This window comes from Anabrus simplex, chromosome 3 (assembly GCF_040414725.1).
Source record: "Anabrus simplex isolate iqAnaSimp1 chromosome 3, ASM4041472v1, whole genome shotgun sequence".
Taxonomy (NCBI): domain Eukaryota; kingdom Metazoa; phylum Arthropoda; class Insecta; order Orthoptera; family Tettigoniidae; genus Anabrus; species Anabrus simplex.
Genome location: NC_090267.1, coordinates 439,840,225 through 439,863,766, shown reverse-complemented (window position 1 = coordinate 439,863,766; position 23,542 = coordinate 439,840,225). Strand labels below are relative to the sequence as shown.

The window sequence follows — 23,542 nt, the reverse complement described above, 5'->3', positions numbered from 1 at the left end:
GTGGAGACTTTACCATCGTACCCAGTACAAGCAGGGAGCACACACAATTATCGTAGTGTGAAGCGATTTACTCATCCCAGGAGTGTTGCTTAACCTGTTGACGAGTGCACCAAAGGACAGTCAATAGAGTAAGCACGGCATTTGCCCTTTGGTCCCACATGAGGGAGCACGGCATTAGTCATTTTTGGCTAGTGCTGAGAACTGAAGTGCTTACTGACGTAGTATGATAACTGGTGGCGTTTATTTGAAACTTTTTTAGTTGTTCAAATAGTATCGCTGAACAATTTTTAGTTCGGGATAGTGGTGGTCTCTGACGGCAATGCGTGTACTCACTACAGTGTAAGAGTTTGGCGCGCCGTTAGCCTAGTGTTACGATTGCCGCCGATGTGGATAGTTGTTTGTGCTCTTCGTAGCTGTAAATATTTTTGGTTTTTGTATATATAATTGTGAATATATTTTCGACAACTGCTTGAGAAACACTTTGACGTTAAAAACAATGGAAGGAATGTTGCACGCCTGATTGGAGGTGGGAGACAAGATCCATTACGCCTCGAAGGTCGCCATTTTATGAGACCACTCCCAAAAAGTGAATCAAAGAAGCATAAACTTCTCAGGCAATGCAACGTGTGCACACACACCACCCAATCAGGACAGAAGAGGAAAGAAATGAATTACGAGTGTTCTACATGTGAGGTCGCTCTCTGCATACATCATTGCTTTGAACAGCCATCATATATTTAAAAAAGTTTTGAAATGACAGTGTTTTCTCAATCCAAAATGTGTTTTTGTTTTTATGCCTTTCAAAGTCTCTTGAAGTTGTAATAAAGTTTATTGTAATTTTTTTTTAAATTCTTCCTCCCCAGAGATTATTTACCGGTCAAATACGTGTTCGGATGCTGTCATTATTGCACGGCATATGCCGTGCGCACTCGTCGAAAGGTTAAATATAAATTCTTCCTCCCCAGAGATTATTTACCGGTCAAATACGTGTTCGGATGCTGTCATTATTGCATGGCATATGCCGTGCGCACTCGTCGAAAGGTTAAATATGCTATGTAAGCTTTATTCCATAACGTTTCCTGTGGAGCAGGATGTTACCTCTGTCTCAATAGGATCATGAGTAAATTCTGGGATGCTGTCTCCTGATAGTACTGACACAGTGCAGCAAGCTATTTGCAGCTACAGTATTTAGAGTTAAAATTTTGAGTTTAAGACTACCGACATGTTACAGTGTGTTTGTGTATATTTGTGGTTTGCAGTTCTCACCATGCTCCTGTGTAAGCGAGTGAACAGTCGTGACTGCAGAAAACTTTGCTTAACTGTGAGTGTGGTTGGTACCCTCCACTGTACCAGTGTTGCTGTGGTGTGGAGACTTTCTCACTGTAGCCAGTATAGACGGGGAGTTCTCACACAATACCCGAACTGTGAAGCGATCACTCATCCAAGAAGTATTGTTTAACTATCGTAAGTCCAATGCGTTAAGATTTTCTCATTTGAAGTTAAATTTAGAAAAGTAACACTCGCCTTGCTTGTCCTTAGTTCCAGTATGTCATGATGAGGCTGGTTACAAGTTGCAGAGCCAGTATCATTGCCTCAGTCTCTGACGAAGTAGGTAGTGGTGGATTTCTTGTTACTATGGAAATGACCTGAATGTCGGTACAGATATTTTTTAAAAAGGAACCAAAATTATACGAAATCCTTTCCGCAAGAATGCAGTATTTCTTTAAAAGAAAGATGCACAGAAAACATCAGTATAATGACAACGAATGATAATTTTTCAAGTGACTGTTTTATTTCACTGTAACTCTTTTTGTTGTGCAGTGGTTGCCCTTTCCTGCTCCAGAATTATGATTTCTCACAAAAAAATTGAAAAAGCAGAACTTCTCAACAGTTGTGTGCTTAAATTAATCTTTACATACTAGCAAAGCAAATTGGTATGTATAGGTTTACAGAGGCATATAGCAGTGGAATGAAGAATGAGCTGAAGTGTGCAGTACTTTGTCAAACTTATTTCTACCTGCAATAAGGGAATTTTGTGTTTTTTACTAAACTGATGACTGCCCAATGAAGAACCAAACAACCACTACAGTGAGATAGTTATCTTTCAGTATGTGCAAACTACATCTATATCAATGATTGTGTCATTTTTCTACAAGTACTCATCCTGACTTACAATTTAAGGCCTCTCTTGTGCGTCTAGTCAATCATCGGAATAATACGAGAACTCTTGTAGCTGTGCTGAAGCCAGATATCCTCCGAATATCCAAATGGCCAACACTTTTAATTGAAACTGACAAGTACATTCAATAAGAGTAGTTCTGAAGACAAGCCGTCACAGCTGAAAATAGACAATAGTGACAAGGCCATTTATAACACACAAAGATAAATTTTTTTGTAACAAATGATAATCCATCTTCATGGATGAGCACTTCACAATAATGTAAACTGCGGTATTTAGCTATCATTTGCTATCCTGGGTGCATGCAGTCCTTGCCCCTCCAAAGATTTTCCACATTCAAAATAGCCTATGCAGGGGCCACCATGGTATGCACTAGCCATGCGTCTTGGTGGGTGTGCTATTTACCAACTGAAGAGCCCAACTTAGCACACTAGGGTGAAATGCTGGCAACAAGGAATGAGTTAGCTGGAAAATTTATAATGTCCAATAGTGGACCATTTATACTGGTATTATTCAAAATATATGCCGAAAAGGTTTCAAGTTCTGTTGCATTTATTTAAATCTCATGCCTTAATGCTGTAATTATTATAATTTCACATAGTACAACAGAGAGGCTATCAAAATGTACATAGAGCTAGGACCAAAAATATACCATGCCCCTAAGAAAAATCAATTACGGCAACATCTACGTACATTTGAATCAGAAGTAAGAAAGTATGGTAAATTAATTTAACTTTAATAAAAAGTGAAAAGTAAAAATCCATACTCCCTTCACTCACCGCTGTTCAAAAGTAAAAACTCGAAATGAGATCAAGGAGAATGAAAAGATAATCCCATCTGATAAACTTGTTGCAAACCTACATTATATTACTTTACCCCACATGACTCTGAGTGAATATACTATAAGTTACATGGGTAGCTCCTATCCTCATTTGAACTGTCTTCATTACCTTTATCATTGTCTGTGATAATCGGACAGCAGCTTTTATACCTCTTTATGTATATTTACATAACCTTCTGAAAGGATGAGAAATATTTTCCTCCCAAAATTAAAGCTGTGCTGCACAAAAATCATGACTTCCCTAATAATAGTAAACACAGACTAAAATCTACCAGTCTGAAGGCATACATGCAAGAGCTATTACAGGTTATGAACTTCATTCTGTGTTTTACCAGTTATGTCTACTAAGAAAACACCAAGATGGATTCTTTTAGATAACTAAAAAATTTATTAGTGACATTGCAATAACAGCATACTATTAGTAATATGTTTTTGTAACTTATGTTAACCCCCTGAGGATGACTCTATAGAGTTGAAACATGCATGGGTAAAAAAAACACCTCCCTCTTATTACGAATAGATGATATCTTGTATTGAATAGGAGGATTACAATACATTATCTTGTTGCAAGAGTCATTTCCCCATTATACCACCGACGAAGACTGTAGATTTTCATGTATGTATGTATGTATGTATGTATGTATGTATGTATGTATGTATGTATGTATGTATGTATGTATGTATGTAAGTATGTATGTATTCATGCATGTATGTATGTATGTATGTATGTATGTATGTATGTATGTTGGGTATTCAACCTGAAGGCTGGTTTGATCCTCCACAGCTCCACCAACAACTGCCATAGATAACCTAGGTGTAATTTGCAATAAATTTGAAATTTGGCCAAATGCTATAAAAGGAAGAGTATTTAATGTTTAAAAGTCAATTAAGTGTTTCATTGTGCATATCTAATCTGCTAAAAAATGCAATACTGAATATAAAAGATGAAATGTATACTGTATATTTTTGAGAAAGAAGAGAAGTTCCTTTTTTTTTTCCTGACATTAAACCTTTCTTGCTTTGAGTGTATACAGACACATTTATTTTCCAGCCAAGCAATATTTCAGACTCTTCAGGTTGATTGTTCTCACTATCAAGACATTTCAAACACAGCTTTGTACACTAATGCTCCAAACTGACAACTTATCAAGCAAGAATCTGGAACAACGGTTATGTTCACCGTACTAAAGAAGAACATTCTAGCCTCTATTTTTGCACTTCCTTATCATATCTACTACTTCACCAGATAGCATTATCATGAATCAGAACTTCAAGATTATTTCAGACATCAAAGCAGCAAGATTTTTTACAAGATGGTTTTAATGTGTTTGAGTGTTATATATGTTTTTTTAAATGTCTTTGTATTTAGTTTATTTTTAACTTGTATTCTTTTATGATTTTTAATGTTAGCTGAGGATGATCCCATAAGGATTGAAATATGCGCTAATATCGAATAAACTATTTACTGTAACTGAATAGTTGACAAGAGTATTGAATAGGTGGACATGTTTTAAGAAAATTTCTTTCATTGCAAATTTTTTGGTCTTAAAATTGTAGTCAATACAGAACAAAAAATGAAATAAATTTGTTGTAATTTGTTGTAAAACGAGTAGTGTTAAGAAAATGTTGCAAACTTTGGGCTGGGAAGACTTGGAAGTAAGGATACAAACAACTCAACTAAGCAAAATGTTCTGAGCTGTCAGTGGACAGAAGGCTTGGAATAAGATTAGGAGATGGGTAAGCTTGGGTGCAGTTTTTAAAAGTAGCAAGAAAAAATTTGAATTTAAGAGGACAAATTGGGGTAAATACTCGTTTAAAGGAAGAGGAACTAGGGACTGGAATCATTTATGAAGGGAGATAGATGTTGGATAAATTTCCAATTTCTTTGATATCATTCAAGAAAAGATTAGATAAACAAACGATAGGGAATCTGCCACATGACAAAAAGCTCTAAACGCAGATCAGTGGTGAGAGTTTGATTGATTGATTGATTGATTGACTGATTGATTGATTGACACTGCACCTAACTGATCTAACTGTTCTATGGCAAATTGATCAAAAGACACAGAACCCTCTCAAATCCACTGCAAGAATGTGTGCATGAAAAAAAAGAAAAACAAGAAGAAGCAAGAGGCCAAAAAATAAAATAAATCTCTGAGCCATAAATAAACAGAAAACTAGAAGGGGAAAAGTATCTTACAAAGAGAGAGACATTAAACACTTCTATGTAGTAATAGTAGATTTCAACAACAAAACCTCAACATCAGGGTTGAGTCTGGCATTGGACTCAAGAATGAACTGTGGAACAGTTCAGGAAAAGAGGCAAGAAATATATTAACCCATTCCTGCCCGTAGCATACATCTGATCTTTTTTGTTCTGGTCCTATGAACCCAAAGACACCTGCCATTATTAACTGGCCACCTACAGGTCTTCCTTGCAATTTCTTGAATTTTTAGTTTCTATAACGCTTGTATTAGCATGCTGTATAATTGAGCAGGCTTAGGTAACAAAAGAGTTTAAAACCAAACATTATGACGACCAAGATATCGGATCTGATAGCAATGTTACAGGCACTCGAATAACTTGGACATTTGGTTTTTATGTCTAAAGTATTTTATAACGAAATATTTATCTTTTAATATACAGTCACTCCAAAAAAAAACCAGGAGCGCATAGTATTTTCTGTTCTTTGCATTTATATTTTAACTAGGGATGAGGAAAATGGTTACTTTCCAGTATCATGTTCCTGTGTATCTGCTGCACTGCAGTATGCTTCCAGAATGGGTGATCAGAAGAGTGTCCTCTCAGACATGACGTAAGCAGAGTTCAATCCAGTACAATTTCTTATATTTGTTTTTTTACGTTGCACTGACACAGACTAATCTTACAGTGACAATGGTATAGGACAGGACAGGACTAGGATGGAAGGGACTGTGGCCTTAACTGAAGAACAGTCCCAGCATTTGCTTGGTGTAAAAATGGAAAACCATTGAAAACAATCTTCAGGACTGCTAACAGTGGGGGGTTCAAACCCACCATTCCCGAATATAAGCTAACAGCTACATGAGCCACATTGTGTAGTAAACACACTCTGTAAATCAAGTATAAAAGGCTCCAAACTCTTCATTTTCAACCCTAGTAGATTGGGGATAAGGGGTTAAGGGTAAACAATTGTGAAGTGGTTTGTCCAGCGTCTTTTTCTGTATGTCACTCCTTTTCTTCTGCCCCAGTAAAAATTATGAGAGCAGCTTTCTTCTGTCCCAGTAAAAATTATGATAGCAGCTGTTGCTGCACTGTCTCAGAGGTTGCGGTTGATGACAAAGCTTCAGGAGGCACAGATACACATGATGGGAACTGTGATAGCTTTTCAAGACCTGATATTTGAGTACCATGCACATTAACAGAACTACATGAACTGGTAGAATCTTTATTAATATTATTATATTTTCAGCCAATCACTTTATGTTGGAGGTAATGGAAAGGCGAAAGGAAGAAGTGAACTGACTGTGGATGACTTGGGCAATCTGGTTGCAGACCAAATCTCCCACCTATCATAACAATATTATTATTATTATTATTATTATTATTATTATTATTATTATTATTATTATTAACTTCTTTCAATGCATTTCTAAAAAACCATTTCCCTGTAATTAGACTTTTGTCCACATAAATCATATTCGGTCTTTCGCTCATTGTCCAGACACGGAGTGAATCATGAAATGTAAGGTGGGAAGGCATGCGTAACTGATTTGAGGAACTATGCTACTGTATGTATTACCACCAGTAAACCTAATACAAAACACTTTGAATAACTAAAGAATATCTATAACTGGCCAGCAAGTAATAGGGTAGGAATATCAGTACCGCCTCTAAACTGTTACAAAATTATCGCTCGCACCAGCACAGGAGTGGGCACTTAAAGCGAACTGCTACACTTCCTAATATCTATTAAGTGGGACAGTCACTTTTGTATTAGGGTCTCCGGTGGAACATAATATTTCTGTAACAGCTTACTGTGAGAGAATAGGATACATTATCATGTTATGATATGCAACACGCATCTCTAATTTTAACAGATTTAATTTTCATTATTATTAAAATATAATTCACCTCCCATGCAAATACAAAAACCCCTGTGGATACCCACACATCTCTATAGGCTCAACTGTTACTGAGAAAAGTGTACTTGTGAGAAACCTACACAATAACATGTACTCATCCTTTTTTTCTTAAGCGACTGTATGCCCATCTAATATGCACTTTGACAATAAACTTCTTAAGTTCTCCCATGTTAAAAAAGGAACAAGCAGTGTTTACAAAATTTTTAGTGAATGTTATCATTTAAACTTGTTTTAAAAGTACAGAAGGGGACCCTTTTTTTGGTAAAGTATAGATAAACCTCTGCAAATTAACTACCCAAGAAATCTCTACGACAGTGTGCTCCGTCCTTTCAGGTATGCTTGTACTCAGGGAATTGAGAAATTTTCAGCCAATCACTTTATGTTGGAGGTAATGGAAAGGCGAAAGGAAGACGTGAACTGACTGTGGATGACTTGGGCAATTTGGTTGCAGACCAAATCTCCCACCTATCATTACATATAGTCCAGAGAGTTACGTCATACATAAAAGAGAAGAAAGTCAACTGCAAGCTTGTGAAATGAAGTTCCTAAGATCAGATGTACAGAAAACAAGGTAAAGACAAAATTGGGAATGATCAGATACAAAGAGACCTGCAGGTTAGCATGACCCTGGAAGAAAGGCTGAGTGTTGCAAGGTTGAAGTGGCTATGACAAGTTAAGCAGATGCAGCCGACTTGAATTCCAAGGCAGTATTAAAGAAGATCCTTCCAGGATGAAGACCAATTCGATGCCCTAGAAAAAAGTGGTTAGACCAGATCAAAGAACACTTAGAGACGAGAGAAGAAACATGGGATGCCCCAGAGAGAGAAGCAGCATACCAAGAGCGTAACAAATGGAGGAACATTGTTCTAAAATATCCTACCCAGCTTGCTGGAAGGAATTCATTATCATGATGATGATCATGAATTCAGTCAGCCATTGCAGCAAAAGCCCTAGTGGCACAGTCTGCTAATACAATATGTTCTTGGGGATACCCACTTCACCAAAAATGGCTATTCCAAAGTGCCAACCAAATGCACCAAAATTTGATCCTGTGACATTCAGCATGGGCACTTAACCAATGTGCTACAGTCAGAAAGAATAAAAGATTTCTGGATAAAAATGGAGACGTAAACAGAAGGCTATGCCATACCTGCAAGAAGAGCTCCTTGACAATACAATTTCTTTCAAAATCCCTAATTAAAATAGGTACCATAGAAAAATGTCATCCAAGTCTCGATGAAAAGAGTTGCAATTCAAATTTGATTCTCAAAACTGAAGAAGTTACTCATTAGAATAATGCAAGTAGATGGAGGAGGGATCCAATGTTGGAAAGACTTATGGGCCCCTTAATCAATGGGGTGAAAAGACCAAGGATGTGAAGTCCGTTGGTGTACAGAAAAGAAATATTAACAAATACCAGAAACAATGACTGAAAGGGTCTGAGAAGGGTTAAAGCAGTTCCAGGAAGTATGTGGTGAGTCTAATAGGACTCTTTTCTACATCCTGGAATTCATGAATGAACAATCAATCATAGATGTACATAAAAGCAACAGAATAAATAATAAATAAATAAATAAATAAATAAATAAATAATAATAATAAAAAATTATAGTATGACCCAAGCTATCATGGGCAGGCATTTCAATCTGATGCCATCTAGGCTGAGTGCGTGAGAATTTTGACATTGTGTTTTACTCTACTAGATGCCATACATAGAGATCTCTGTTGGGTAATCTAGGATTGAGTTTTAAATTCATTTTTTCAAGTAAATACCAAATGTGTTAGCAGAAATCTTTCACGCACCACACCAACATCGTACAACATGGAGTGCTGAATGTTCTCTGCCCTTTGAAAATTTAACGAACTCTGTCAGGTTTGAACCCACAATCCAGAGATCCGGAGACTGGCACTCTATCACTGATCCACAAAGCAAGCATTTCAACACTGATATTGAATTATGGTTCTCTTCTTTTAATGCAAAAGCCGAAGGTACACATTTTTTACAAGTGACAGAACCGTACAACCTCATTTACATAGATCCTCTTAATTGATTTATCCAAACTCATTATGTAAGTAATATTTCCAAATTAAACTCACTCTTAAAAATAATACTTTTAAATCTAAAATGAATGATATTTTAAATTTAAGAGAATTACATTGACAAAAGCAAAAATTCTTTAATTCTAAATTATGTTCCTGGTAGACATCCTGACATGATCTGCTGCCGTCATCACGACTGTGGCGAGAATGAAACTCTTGGTCATGTGTTAGGATACTGCCGCAAAGGAGAATGGCTACAGAACACCCGTCATCACAGAGCGAGAGCAACCTTATCCTCTGCACTGAGAGATTTGAAGTGGGGAGTTTATGAAGAAGTACACTGTATCTCTTTCATGGGGTGCAATAGAAGAACAGATATTGTTCCTATCCACCAGCAGACTCAAACAGCTGTTATTCTTAATCCAACCATTTGGTTCAAAAGAGACTTACCCCAGGCCAAGGAAGTTGAGTTGACCAGGAGAAGAAGAGCATTTATGAACCATACATCCCATATCTGAGTGAGAGACCTAACATTCACCCAGAAAACTTTTTTTTTTTACAAGTTGGTTTACGTCGCACCGCGACACAGATAGGTCTTACAGCGACAATGGGACAGGAAGGGACTAGGAGTGGAAAGGAAGCGGCCGTGACCTTAATATAATTTATAACCAAGAGAGAGAAATTATATCATTTATAAATGACTGCACAGTGCATATTTTGGTCTGAAGAGGGATTTGCTCATAAAAGATAACTAGTGGGACTTATACAAGGGGTAGTGGAAACTCCGCACATGTAAAGACAAGTGGAATAAACCGTATAGTAGCATACTGTTAGATGGAAAAAAGACAGGACCCAACAGTGTTCTAAGAAAGACATGATGATGATGATTGTTGTTTTAAGAGGCCTAACATCAAAGGTCATCGGCCCCTAATGGTACGAAATGAAAGAACAAAAATTGCAAAGGCATCCACTGACCAAAATAAAAATAAAATATGGCATGAAGAATGAATGGATGGACAGGAACTCAACAAAACACAAAACAAACAAACAAAAACCAGTGGATCGGACTCAATACAGATCGAAAATAACATTATTACCGACCAAGGAACCACTTATAAAGCACAATGATGCTTGGTGTCTAAAGGGGGTGCAAAATCTACGTCTAAGGCCCCACAGAATGGTACATGTCGCGAGTAAAATAGAACCATGGTATGTGTCATGTTGGGGTATTAATCAGAAGTAGCAAAGACTCACGGTGTTCCACAAAAGATGGTACTACTCACAAGTATTGCAATACGTACAAGTAACGTAGACCTATGGTGCGTCTCACACAATGGCCCAACTCAGAGTCAACGCAAACCGAGAAGGTTCCCCACCTAGGTGTACTAAACACGGGCGCCGGTATTCCCGTGGTGTTCCTCACATAGTGGGTACTAATCACAGGCAACGCAGACCCACGGTGCTGCTCATATAGTGGCACAACTCACAGGCTACGCCCAGACCTGCGGTGTTGCACACATGGGTACGACGCACGGGTACTGGAATCCACCAGGCCAGGCTTTTACCGCTACTAATCACAAACCTATTTCGTACCGAATTCAGTGGTACTACTCGCAAGTACAGGCAACCTATGGTGTTCCCTGCGTGATGGTACGATTCAAAATTAGTTTCATGGTTCTAATTCAGTCAGCCCTTGGTCGCCCCTTTTAGTCGCCTCTTACGGCAGGCAGGGGATACCGTGGGTGTATTCTACATGTGCGTCCCCCACCCGCAGGGGGTAGTGTGTTTGGTCCGCGAGAGGTATTTTATTTCCCTCAAGTCCGCCGGCAAGCCGGTTAGGACCCCCCTATCCTAAGAAAGACAAGATAATGTGTAGGAGTAGGAAATACAGGTCTCTAACCAGAATACATACAGAAAGGTGTATTTCAAGAGTAACATTCCAGAATACTTGCCTTTTCTTATATAAACAATAATAAAGGGATGCTGGTCTCCAATGGCAGAGGTTATTTACAGATAATGTCATGATGTTCAGAAGTCAATAAGGGAGACGAATGTAAGAATTAAGGGACAGAACTTTATAAAATTCAAAACTGAAAAAATTGCCATATACAACAAAAATGGCTTCTTATGTTTTTCTTAATGAAAAGATAGAAAATATCAGAATGGAAGTAGAGCATAACGACGTGACCATTATTTATATTTGGACGCAAGTTAGCAGAAGGAATTTTACTAGGGTACAATATTGTGGAATATATAACTGAAAAAGGTTCCTATGTAATGGAAACGAACAAACGATGATGACCTGTCATTGTGTTTATCCTATTGTGTATTCCTATTCATATTTTGTCTCTTTCCATATACGGCTTCATTCGAAAAGGTTTTTATATCTCTGTACATGATTGAAAAATTGCAGACAGGAAGTAAAAGAAAAGCTTAATAATTAATGGTCAAGCTACTGGAACATAATGAAAGTAAAAAAGGATCAGCATCACAACCCTTAAAAATGTTGGAGAGTACTGGTACAAAGAAAAGAGCAAATTTATTCATCATAGAGGAATTCAGGAAAGTAATGTACAGATAATGTATCTGAAAGGAAAAAATCATGACAAAGCAGAGACATTATCTAGTTTTTTTTCTATTGGCTTTACGTCGCACCGACACAGATAAGTCATATGGCGACGATGGGACTGGAAAGGAAGCGGCCGTGGCCTTAATTAAGGTACAGCCCCAGCATTTGCCTGGTGTGAAAATGGAAAACCACGGAAAACCATCTTCAGGGCTGCCGATAGTGGGATTCGAACCTACTATCTCCCGGATTCAAGCTCACAGCCGCGCGCCTCTACGCGCACGGCCAACTCGCCCGGTGGTGCCACTGTTATCAACAGCTTAAGATATACAATAAGTTTCCACTACCAATTCGAACATTAGACAATAGTGCATTTAACAGGGTACTGTCACAATTTTTAAGGAAAAAGGCATTTTATAATGTAGAAGATTACCTAGAATGTGGTATTTCAAAACTGACCTAATATAGGTAGCTAAAATATTTTTTCTAATGACTCAGGCATTATGGCTGAGATATTGTCTATAGATAATTTTTATTAATACTGACAATACCTAGTGTACATTTCCTGTAGGCCTACTTGATGGTTGAAGCAATGAACTATCTAAACTATCCATTGTATGGTAGACTGGAAAAGTATCAAACTAACAGTCTTGGATAATAATCACAAGGATAGACATGATAATGAAAATGAAAATAAGAGAGAACAGAAAATGTCAAAGCAAAATAAAATGGGAACATCCAGAAACTTTCTCCTACTCATAGCTCCTATGCATTGTCTTAAGAATAGTGAAACTGCAATCCATAATTCATATTTTCAAATAAAAGAAACAGATTAAGCTCTTGGGTTTGCTGCTAACCTAACTAAATGCGTGCCCCTTTTGAGCTCAGTGTGAAATCAGTGTCATATAAAATCTTCTAATAGTAACTTATACATTTTCAAAAAGGAAAATTTATATATATACCATCCAATTTTCTAATTAGCAGGAACATAACATCTTTCCTTTACTACACTAGTCCCACCAAATGAAAGAAAATTTTCAAATTTTCAAATACTCATCAATAGCATAACTCAACTCTAGGGCAGAGGTAAGGCAAGCAGGAGAGCTACAAAAGCAAGACTACAAACTCAGCCAACTAGCATCCCTAAACCTACATTTTAAAGTAACTACATAAACAAGAAGTGACAGTCGTACCCTACTCAAGAGCGAGTGAAGGCTGTGAAGACACGGCAGATCGAGCAATCCGGCTGGAGATTTGTTCATCCCACACTCTGAACGGAAGTCCTAGAATCCAGCAACAGGTATCTGCTTATGGAAGAGCATAGAGCACATACAACAAGTTCCACAAGCTAATCAAAAGTAGACAAACGAGAATAAAATTTCATCAACAGATTAGATAGGTTCGGTAAAGGCAAGTAATTGACTTTTGCTGTTCTCTTTTATACAACAATATATTTTATGTTAAATCAAAACGTAGATCCAAGCCAGGGTACACACAAAATAACTTGGATGAACCGTACTGGACCCCACTATGGATCATTTCATTAGAGACAAGATTTGCACTAACTTGGTTCATTCATAATCAATTACTTATTAACCCAAGTAAAACCATGATTTATTTTATCTGCTAACACAATCATCATTGTGCAGTATCTGTTGAAACATTTTTAATGAGGCATCATCCTGTGAAAGATAAATGTAATTTGATAAGAGGAAATGGAGGAAACCAACAAATAATTGTTTTTTAAAATTGGTGACGGGAGATGCAATGTGTGGTTTGTAGAAAAAATGCAACTGAAGAGTGAAGTAGAGTCAAAATCTTATCATTATGTAGTTCACTTTGACTACTGTATTTAGTGGCTGGATATATATTTTTTCTATTTATTACTTTTCTGCATTGTATCAATACAAGAATAGTAGAAACAAACAAGCTCATTAAACATAAATACAAGAGAGTGTAAAATATTAAAACCTGAAACCACAGGAACATGATAGGAACAAGCCAATGACAGGTCAAAGAGCAGAGGGAGAAGCAATAGAAAAGGAAACAGCGACAGATGTGAAAACACGAAAAGGTATTACTGCAGTCTTAAAAGACACTTCCCACATCATCATTAGAGAAGAGATAGAAGAAAATATAAAAGCACAATAAAAAGAGAACATCCAGAAACTCTTTCCTCAATAAGTGTTGAAGGACCCCTTACTGATCAAGCAAAAACAAGCCCATCAAGGGCTGGAAAAAATGGATTTAGACGAACTGGGATGGTCGAGGAGAAATATGAAGATGGCAGCATACCCATATGTGGGGACTGTCCTTGTAATTTTGTGTTTTCATGTCTGCCACAGTGTTTATGACATTATTTGTCACTTGTTTCTTTACATTACCTAAATATGTGTGCTGGAACCACAAAAGGTCGCTTTCTGAAGATTGCAACATGATAATGACTTAATAGCGAATTTGTAAGCACTGCACTGCAAGAATGGGCCGAGATAGATCAATCTACTCTTATACACAAGGCTAAAGTACCATCATCCTTTAACAGGTTGACATTCAATCAGAACAGATGATGCATTTTGAACCAAAACCAAGGAACGGGTTCTTTAGCTCTTCAACAACTGTATGAGCAGAAGTCATATACCGAATGCATAGAGAAAGAGTAGAGTAACTGGCCTACTGAAATCTGGCAAGGAAGCGAAACATCCGAAAGATTTCAGACCCACAGTATTTCTGTGTCACCTCTACATATTACTGAAAAAAAAAAAAAAGAATCTAAAACATATTTTACCTGTACTGTCCTAGTAAAAGCTGCAATGGGCAACTTCTGAACCTTGCGATAGTATTAGCGTTTAGTACTTATTTTGTTAACTTAAGCTAGTAAAAAACAGAATTAAAAACAGGCTACTTTGAGAAAAGAAACAGACATATAGGAAGAAGCCCAAAAGAACATTTAGTTAATTCAATAAAAAATTATTAAAAGATAAGAACTCATTAGAAATCTTTTGAGAATTGACAAAGAGACATTTCATATGTTATCGAGTTTGGTAGAGACTCAGATTTCATACACACTTGCTCATGATGATGACGAAGCTTGTTGTTTAAAGGGGCCTACCATCTGAGGTCTGCTCATGATGATGACGAAGCTTGTTGTTTAAAGGGGCCTACCATCTGAGGTCATCGGCCCCTACACTTGCTCAAAGTGGAACGTCTATAAAGCGGAAACTTGTCCAATGTGTACGAAAGTTATGGTCCCGGCGCACTGGATATGGCTCTGCATGTTATTTATGTTGTATAAAGTGGAATCTGTTCGATGTGGAAATGGAAAGAAATTATGCAAATAATTACTGTATAATGTGGAAATTATGCTTTAGCTGTGAAATTTATTTAGGCATACCTGGTACTGCAGGTACATAAATATTTTGCCAGGGGAAGAGTCAGGTGTATACAGACCATAACACGCTGCTCTAATGAGGTTCGGGTTTCCCAAATTCCTAGTTGTTCAACCTATGGAGCAAGGAGTGATTTACGCCTTTAAATCTCACTACAGGCATTTATTGATGCAGTCACTGATCAAGAATGTCGATACAGCTGACAACACCTACTCCCTTGCACACTCGATTTCCATACTGGATGCTGTCAACTGGATTAGTTTGAATACGCAGATCAAACTTCTAAAAGTTGTAAAGTGTTTTGCAAAAGCAGGATATGAAGAAAATGATGATGTAGGCACACCTGAAGAAGTGACTGAAAATGCAGCACTGATATCTACGCTGAGCCAACAACAGGATTTTGCATGTAATGTAGACTAATACATTCACAGCAACGACCAGCTTGCTACTCACTACAGTTTCCGACAGTCTGCTGTACAGCTTCTGAAGATTCGCCGTACAGAGAATGAAGACGATGATAATCCGAGGGACAAAGACCAGGAAGAGGAGGAGGAAAGAGAAAGTCAGGAAAAAATACGCACTCACGAACAAGCTACTGAGTGTGTCAGGGACATTATGAAATTTTCTGTCAAGTTGAATTCACTACTTCTTGAGCTACTGTACAGCGCTAAAGACAGCATTGAGAAAGACATGACATCAAGGAAGGTGAAACAGGTTTCTTTGTTAGACATGTGGAAGAAGGAATAATTTGACAAATACAGTATTGTGTGTAACATGTTATATGTATACTGTAGTTTGTTTTTTTAAACATGTGGAATAAGGCAGAAATTGTGTTATACAGTATGTATTACAGTATATAAATACTGTAGTTTGTCTATTAAACATGTGGAATAAGGCAGAAATTGTTCGGTTTTCATTGAGTACAGTACATATAGTACATACCAAACCAAACCAAACCAAACCAAACCCCATGGTGCAACAGCCTCGAAGGGCCTTGGCCTACCAAGCGACCGCTGCTCAGCCCGAAGACCTACAGATTACGAGGTGTCGTGTGGTCAGCACGACAAATCCTCTCAGCCATCATTCTTGGCTTTCTAGACCGGCATACAGTACATACTGTACATAATATGTTGAGTGTGTTATAGTGCAGGCCTATGCAAGAGTAACAAAAACCTACTGTACATCAAGATATTGTGTTACTGAGATTTGCATCACCAAAACTAGACTAATGGATCAGGGATTAAGTAATGTGTGAATCTTTTTGTATAATTTTGTTCAATCCAGAAACTTGTCTAATTCGGAAAAGAAACTCGGACCCGTGCGATTCCTCTTTGAGCAAGTTTTACTGTATACCAGCTTAAAGAAATCTATTCTCCCTGATAAGGAGCTACCTGCCAATATTTAGCAAGAGTCGAGATAGTATTCGGGTGAAATACAGTCAAATTTTGGCAAATATTCTTTAAAGCATTATTCTTTGTTGCTTTATTAAGATAGTCCCTACTCCTCATATCACTGACATTGCTCATATAGTCCAATTATCTTCATCACTTGAGACCTATTTGAGGCTGGGCCGAGTGGCTCACACGGTTAAGGTGCTTGCTTTCTGAGCCCAAGTTGGCTCAGTCTGGTGGTATTTGACGGTGCTCAAATACATCAGCCCTATGTCTGAAGATTCACAGGCACATCAGAGAACTCATGCGGGACAAACTTCTGGCACCTCAGCATCTACGAAAACTGTCAAAGTAGATAGTAGGTTGGAAACCCAACATCTTCATCATCATTATTATTATTATTATTATTATTATTTCAGACTAAGAACACTGCGATCAGAATGAATGAAGAAGTACTGGGCAGATAAGAAGAATCAAATGGTATAACCTTCAAAGAAAAGGTGTACGTGGAAGACTCAAGTGGTCCAATGTGGTCAATAATAATAATAATAATAATAATAATAATAATAATAATAATAATAATAATATCACACTTTGTCACAGGGTATGCTTCGTGCTCTGTTAACCTTTGAGCCTTGTATTACTTCACGCCGGGCTGAATGGCTCAGACAGTTGAGGCGCTGGTCTTCCGACCCAACTTGGCAGATTCGATCCTGGCTCAGTCTGGTGGTATTTGTAGGTGCTCAAATACATCAACCTCATGTCGGCAGATTTACTGGCACGTAAAAGAACTTTTACGGGACTGAATTCCGGCACCTCGACGTCTTCGAAAAACTTAAAAGTAGTTAATGGGACGTAAAGCCAATAACATTATTATTTGCATTACTTCAGATCTACAGGTGGATACACATCTAATATATACACAGCACAGGTAAAGATGCTGATATTACTCAGCAGATGTAGCAACAATTATTATTATTATTATTATTATTATTATTATTATTATTATTATTATTATTATTATTAACTTTATAGGCCACACTGGACCATTTAAGTCATTCCATGTTCACTTTCTCTTTGAAGGTTGTACTTGTACTGTTTGGTTCTTGTGATCTGCCCAGTACTTTTTCATTCATTCTGATTGTAATTTTCTCAATTCCTGCTGTCATTCCTGCTGAGAATTTGGGTCTTAAGAAAGGTGTTAATTTTATTTTTGTTTTCTGCATTTGCTATTTCGAGTGAACTGCTTTGAGATCTTGCTGAATTTCGGGGATCCATTACCCTCCTGTCTTCTTTCAAAAATTTCTCATCACTAGTTGCTGTAAAAACAGATTTCCTGGCAGACGCAAGATGTGAAAGAAATACGAGATTCTTCTTCATTATGCTGGTGATTGGGTCAGTCTCTCGATAGTTTCATTAGGAAGGATTCTCCAGACTCTTTCGACCTGGTATTTTATATTTATGCAAGTTCTGATGATTCTTCTTTCAGTTTTGAGGAAGTGATCAGTTCTTCTTTCGTCTTTTAATTTGGAACAGGGTTTCACAAGCACAAGTGGCTTCCAGGAGAGTTCAAGTTTTATAGTGTTAGATCTTAGTTCTATTGACAGGCATTTCTTGTTATACGTTGACCAGGTTAGAAATTGGACTTTTTTCATTTTGTTAGTTCTATTTATCCATGTTTCTTTCACGTTTAAGCTGTGATGATTTCTCCAAGACATTTAAATTGTTCAAGATGTTAATTCCTTGATCATTTATGAAAGGTCTTCATGGGCACGATCTCAGTCTTCTCCAAGAATATTTGTAATCCTTTTTCTAGTGCAATCTTTTGGAGACTAGTGATCTGAGCACAAACTTCTTCCAAGTCAAGGGCTAAAAGAGCTAAATTGTACACAAGTCCCAGGCAGTTTGTTCTTATTGAGGGTTTTGATCCAATTTTGATTGTAGGCGAATTTTCCTTTTGCCAAAGTTCCATGATGTAATCAAGAGCCATACTGAACAGCAGTGGAAATAACCCGTCACCTAGTCTGAGGCCAGTTTATATTGTAAAAGATTTTGAAACTTCCTCTGAAATTCACCTTGGAATTTGTGTCGGTTTAACAATATGAGTGAAGTTCACATTACTCAAGTGCCAGTGCTATAAGCCATGCCACAAGGAGCCAGTATAAACGGGGACTAAGTGTTTAAATAATTAATCCCATGGCACTACGGCCCTTGAAGGGCTATGGCCTACCAAGAGACCGCTGCTCAGCCCGAAGGCCTGCAGATTACGAGGTGGTGTGTGGTCAGCACAATGAATCCTCTCGGCCGTTATTCTTGGCTTTCTAGACCGGGGCCGCTATCTCACCATCAGATAGCTCCTCAATTCTAATCACAGAGGCTGAGTGGACCTCGAACCAGCCCTCAGGTCCAGGTAAAAATCCCTGACCTGGCCGGGAATCGAACCCGGGGCCGGCGTTAAAATAATTATATTGCCATAAAATTTTGGGTCATTATTTCAGACTGTTGATATTTACAAAATAAATTAATTCTACAAGCCCTGGCTTATTAGATCTCCAAATATTCTGAGATGAAAACAGGGGTCAGATAAAGTGACGGACTTCCCTACTCCTCTTCAATTGCATCCCTGAAAAGGTTGTGAGAAAATGGCGCAGGACTGCATCGACATGGGCAACAAAAAGGCTGATGGTATATTGCCTGGCCTTTGCAGACGACATGGCACTGATCACTGAATGTCTGGAGACAGTGGCGATCCAGGTCAACTGTCTCAGAAGACAACTTGGGGTGGGGGGATAAGAAAGAAGGACATATATAGCTCCTTGGGGGCTGAGAAGAGGTGGATATATAAGAACTGGGACTGATGAGGAGAGAGCCTATCTATTTGAAGACGGTAGTGTATTTGTATTTCCATGTTTGTCCTCATTTCCTACTTCTGTAGCTCTCTTCCCACACTGACCTGCCAATGTGTTAGTACAATTATGTGTGTTCCTCTCTCTCTCCTCTTGATTCGACACTTGTTTGTTCCTTTGCTATACCTATATGTCTCAGAAGACAGATTAAGAAAAAGGGACTCCAAGTGTCACTGAAGAAACCCAGTCACTAGAACAGAATAAATCAAGAAAGTTTAAGTACCTCGGTGACTGGACTGAACCCAACCTGTCAGAGAATGCAGCCTTCTCTACGAGAATTAACAAGCTGAAACTGACCTATCGACTGACTCAAAATACCTACAACAAACATGCCTGTCATAGAATCTGAAGCTAACCACTACACAGTAGTCATCCACCTGGAAGCCCTGTATCCCATGGAGTGTCTAGACATTAAGCATTGAATAACTAACTGGAAGTCACAGAGAGAAAAATTCTCACAAAGATCCTAGGCCTCATAACAGAAGATGGGGAATATCAGAGACGGCATAGGAGGGGAATTTTCTATGGTCGTGAGGAGAGATTGTCTGCCAACAGATAGACCAACCTCCTGCTCACCTGGCAAAACAAGAAAGTCCATACCACACGGCTGATGGAGACTAAGGGGACACAAAACAACTGGGGCTGAGAGACTTAGAACAGACAGCGAGATAAATCCTGAAAAATACTGGTGGTTTTCAGGAAAAACCTCTGAAGAAGAACGGTATATCTGATCAGAGGAATGAAAGGAGCTACACTGGAAGAAGATATGAAAATAATAGGCAAAGATCAAAACCCAAAGCTTAAACAAGTGTGATCTCAAGAAGACCTATTCAAAAGAAGAACATTAAATAAATAAATAAACAAACAAAAAGTCTCAGTAATGTGCTGTGTGTGTTGCATGCCCTTACACAGCCTCCATAGCAATGTATAAAGCAGCAAAATAACAGCTTCTATATACAGCATGGTGTAAAAAAAAAAAAAAATCAGTAATGTTTTAAGCAACAGTAATAAAATATATTTAAATAATAAGAGCTTACCTCTCCTTCACTGTCGTAGTAGATGAGGAAATGTCTGGTGAGCACAAACCAACGATTCTTGTAGTTGACTGGAGTAAATCGTTTCTTGTTCTGAGATCTCTTTACCATCAAACCTTGTTTCACAACTTCTTCCCCTCCATCCTTTCCAGCCATTCTTTTAACGACACTCTAGTTCTGAAACATTAATACATTATCATCATACTTCTCTGGAAAGTGAAAAGATTTTAAAAACAAAAAATTACTAATCTAATACACTCAAGTTCATAAAAAATAGAACACTTTGAAAGACTGGAGTTAGGAAGTTCAAATTCACAGGACATGTTCATTAGTAGGTTCTGCAGAAACGATGAGCATTTCAGTCACCTGGGTTCAGCATGTGTCCTGTTGCCTAGTAGGCACTGGGTCCTCCATGGGCACCGATAACTTGTTCCATGCGTGATGGCACCGACTTGTATAAGGCGCGAATGGCGTCCTGGGGTATAACCATCCATGTTGCATTCACCTGCTTCCACAGTTCATCCACCTTTGCTATACTGGCACTGAATCACAGCACCACATCCGTCGTTCCACCATATCCCACACATTTTCGATTGGCGACAAGTCTGGCGATCAGGTGGGCCAGGGCAAAAGTCTGACATCCTGCGACAACAAGAAGGCACGTGTTTGTGCAGCAACATGTGGCCGCGCATTGTCCTGCTGAAATATGGTGTCTGGGGTGTCGTGCAGAAAGGGTATGGCTACGGGTCACAGGATGTCATTCACGCACATCAAACTGGTCAGTGCCCTGGACTCGCACCAACTGTGATTTGTGGTTGTACCCAATAGCACCCCATACCATAAAGCCTTGAGTTGGCGCTGTATGTCTTGTGCGAATGCAGTCAATGTGATGGCTCTCCCCGTCCGCGGCGAACCAAAATGCGGCCATCATTTTCAAACAAACAGAACCTGGATTCATCTGGAAACACTATCTGCTGCCATTCCTGTCCCCAGTGACGTCGTTCCATACAACATTGCAGTCTAGCATGTTTATGCACATTAGTCAAAGGTAGGCGGAGAAGTGGACGACAAGCCGGTAACCCAGACCATAATAAACAGGGACGGACTGTCAATCCTGATAGTGTACGATGTGTTACACTGTTCCACTGTTGCACTAGAGCCGAGGAGGATGCAGATCTGTCCTGCATCATTTTCAAACACACAGAACCTGGATTCGTCCGAAAAGACTATCTGCTGCCATTCCTGTCCCCAGTGACGTCATTCCATACACCACTGCAGTCTGGCATGTTTATGCACATTAGTCGGATGAGGTGTCGATGTTCTCAAGGGGTGGTCTGGGTGGTGCGACCAGACCACATCTCGTTGTGTTCTACAGCCTTCTGTGAACCATTCTGTACACACCCGTTGCCCTGCCGACACACATCGTCCCACACGAGCAGCAATTTTCCGGATGGATGCATCACGTTCTCTCATGCCAATAATGCACCCTCTTTCAAACTCACTCATTTGATGGTACGGTTCTCGCATACATCTGCGAGGCAACCTGCACGTCTGCTCAAGTCACACTGATCCATTACCTTCAGTTTATAGCTACGAAAGCCGCAGGCACATTTTACCAGTCGGTGGTGGCGCATCGAGATATCGATGTGGACCTTGAACCTGAGGGCCGACATAGTTCAGATGCTACTCATTTCTTCAGAACATACTAATGCATATGTCATGTGAATATGAACTTCCTATCTCTAGTGTTTCAAGGTGTTCTGGTGAATGTACATGAAAAATACACAGCCTGTTTCCAGTTATTCGACTGGGTCAGGAATGGATTGAATAAAGTCCCATCTAGCGGCCTCTCTGGAGCAATGATTAATGAGTGACAGATGAAATTAAATGATATTGGAGCATGTTGCTGGAATGAAAGATGATAAGGAAAACCGGAGTACACGGAGAAAAATCTGTCCTGCCTCCGCTTTGCCCAGCACAAATCTCACATGGAGTGATCAGGATTTGAACCACAGAACCCAGCGGTGAGAGGCCGACGGGCTGCTGCCTGAGCCATGGAGGCCTACTAATCTAATACATGCCAAGCTAAAATAGCATTAAATGCATCATACATCTTTATGATGCCTTTCAGAGTGTAGTCTGCAATCCTCTGTGAATTTACTGAACACATCCACAATCCTCTCTGTGGCCTTGCTTAATTTCATACTTTTTATCTTTAAATCATTAGAAATCGAGTCTAACCATCGCTGTCTTGGTCTCCCTCTACTTCTCTTATGCTCCTTGTCCAAATCCATTATTTTCTTAGGTAACCTTATCCTCCTCCATTCGCCTCTATTACACCACTACCAAAGCCGGTTTATGTGTACCACTTCAGTCATAGAGTTCACTCCTAACTTAGTCGGTATCCCCTGATTCTGAGTATCCTCCTGCGATTGTTCCCATCTGTTTGAACCAGCAATAATTCTGGCTACTTCATGTCTGTTCTTCCTAACTTATGAATAAGATATCCTGAGCTCACCCAGCTTCCACTCCTGTACAGCAAAGTTAGTGTGAATGTAGTTTTGTCTGGGAGTTGACTTCTTTCTTACAGAATAAATTGATTGTAACTGCAAGCTCACTGCACTAGCCTTGTTGTACCTTGATTCAATCTCACTTAATAAACTACCATCTTGGGAGAACACATATTCTAAATACGAAGGTAATCGCAAAAATAAAGTCTCCTATTTTTTTTAATAAATACATAGACCTGTTTATTTTTACAATGGTTTACATCATTTCACAGCTTGAACATTTAGCTATTTTTCTGCATAATCCCCATTTCGGTCCATGCAATTTTGTATACGCTGTGACAGTTTTTGTATGTCCATATCATACCAGCTCACCGCCATGCTGTTCGGGAAGTTGTAAACATCATCTTTCACCTCGTCGTCGGTGCTAGCATCCATCTTCCAGTATTTCAACTTTTCCGTTAAAATTCTGTGATCGGCGCTTCGGGAAACCTCAGGAACCAAAGTGCAGAGATCATCCAGGGTGATCCGCCGATCTTCACGCATGATTTGTTCAACCTTCACGAC

The 23,542-nt window shown here is 38.8% G+C and overlaps 1 protein-coding gene across 7 annotated transcripts in view; it reads right to left on the bottom strand.

Moving 5' to 3' along the window:
- The window catches only part of Btk (tyrosine-protein kinase Btk29A), a 485,585-nt gene that overhangs the window by 435,226 nt on the left and 26,817 nt on the right, over positions 1-23,542 (bottom strand). For 4 of the 7 annotated variants that reach the window (XR_010859555.2, XM_067143503.2, XM_067143505.2 and 1 more), the window contains exon 2: positions 20,472-20,645. Coding sequence is in view for 6 of the 7 variants with exons in the window: in XM_067143503.2 (XP_066999604.1) it covers positions 20,472-20,624 (153 nt within the window). In the remaining variant the exon portion in view is untranslated. Of the gene's footprint in view, positions 1-12,944; positions 13,056-20,471; positions 20,646-23,542 lie in introns of those variants that run through there. The other 3 variants (XM_067143509.2, XM_067143506.2, XM_067143507.2) reach the window with 3 other exon arrangements.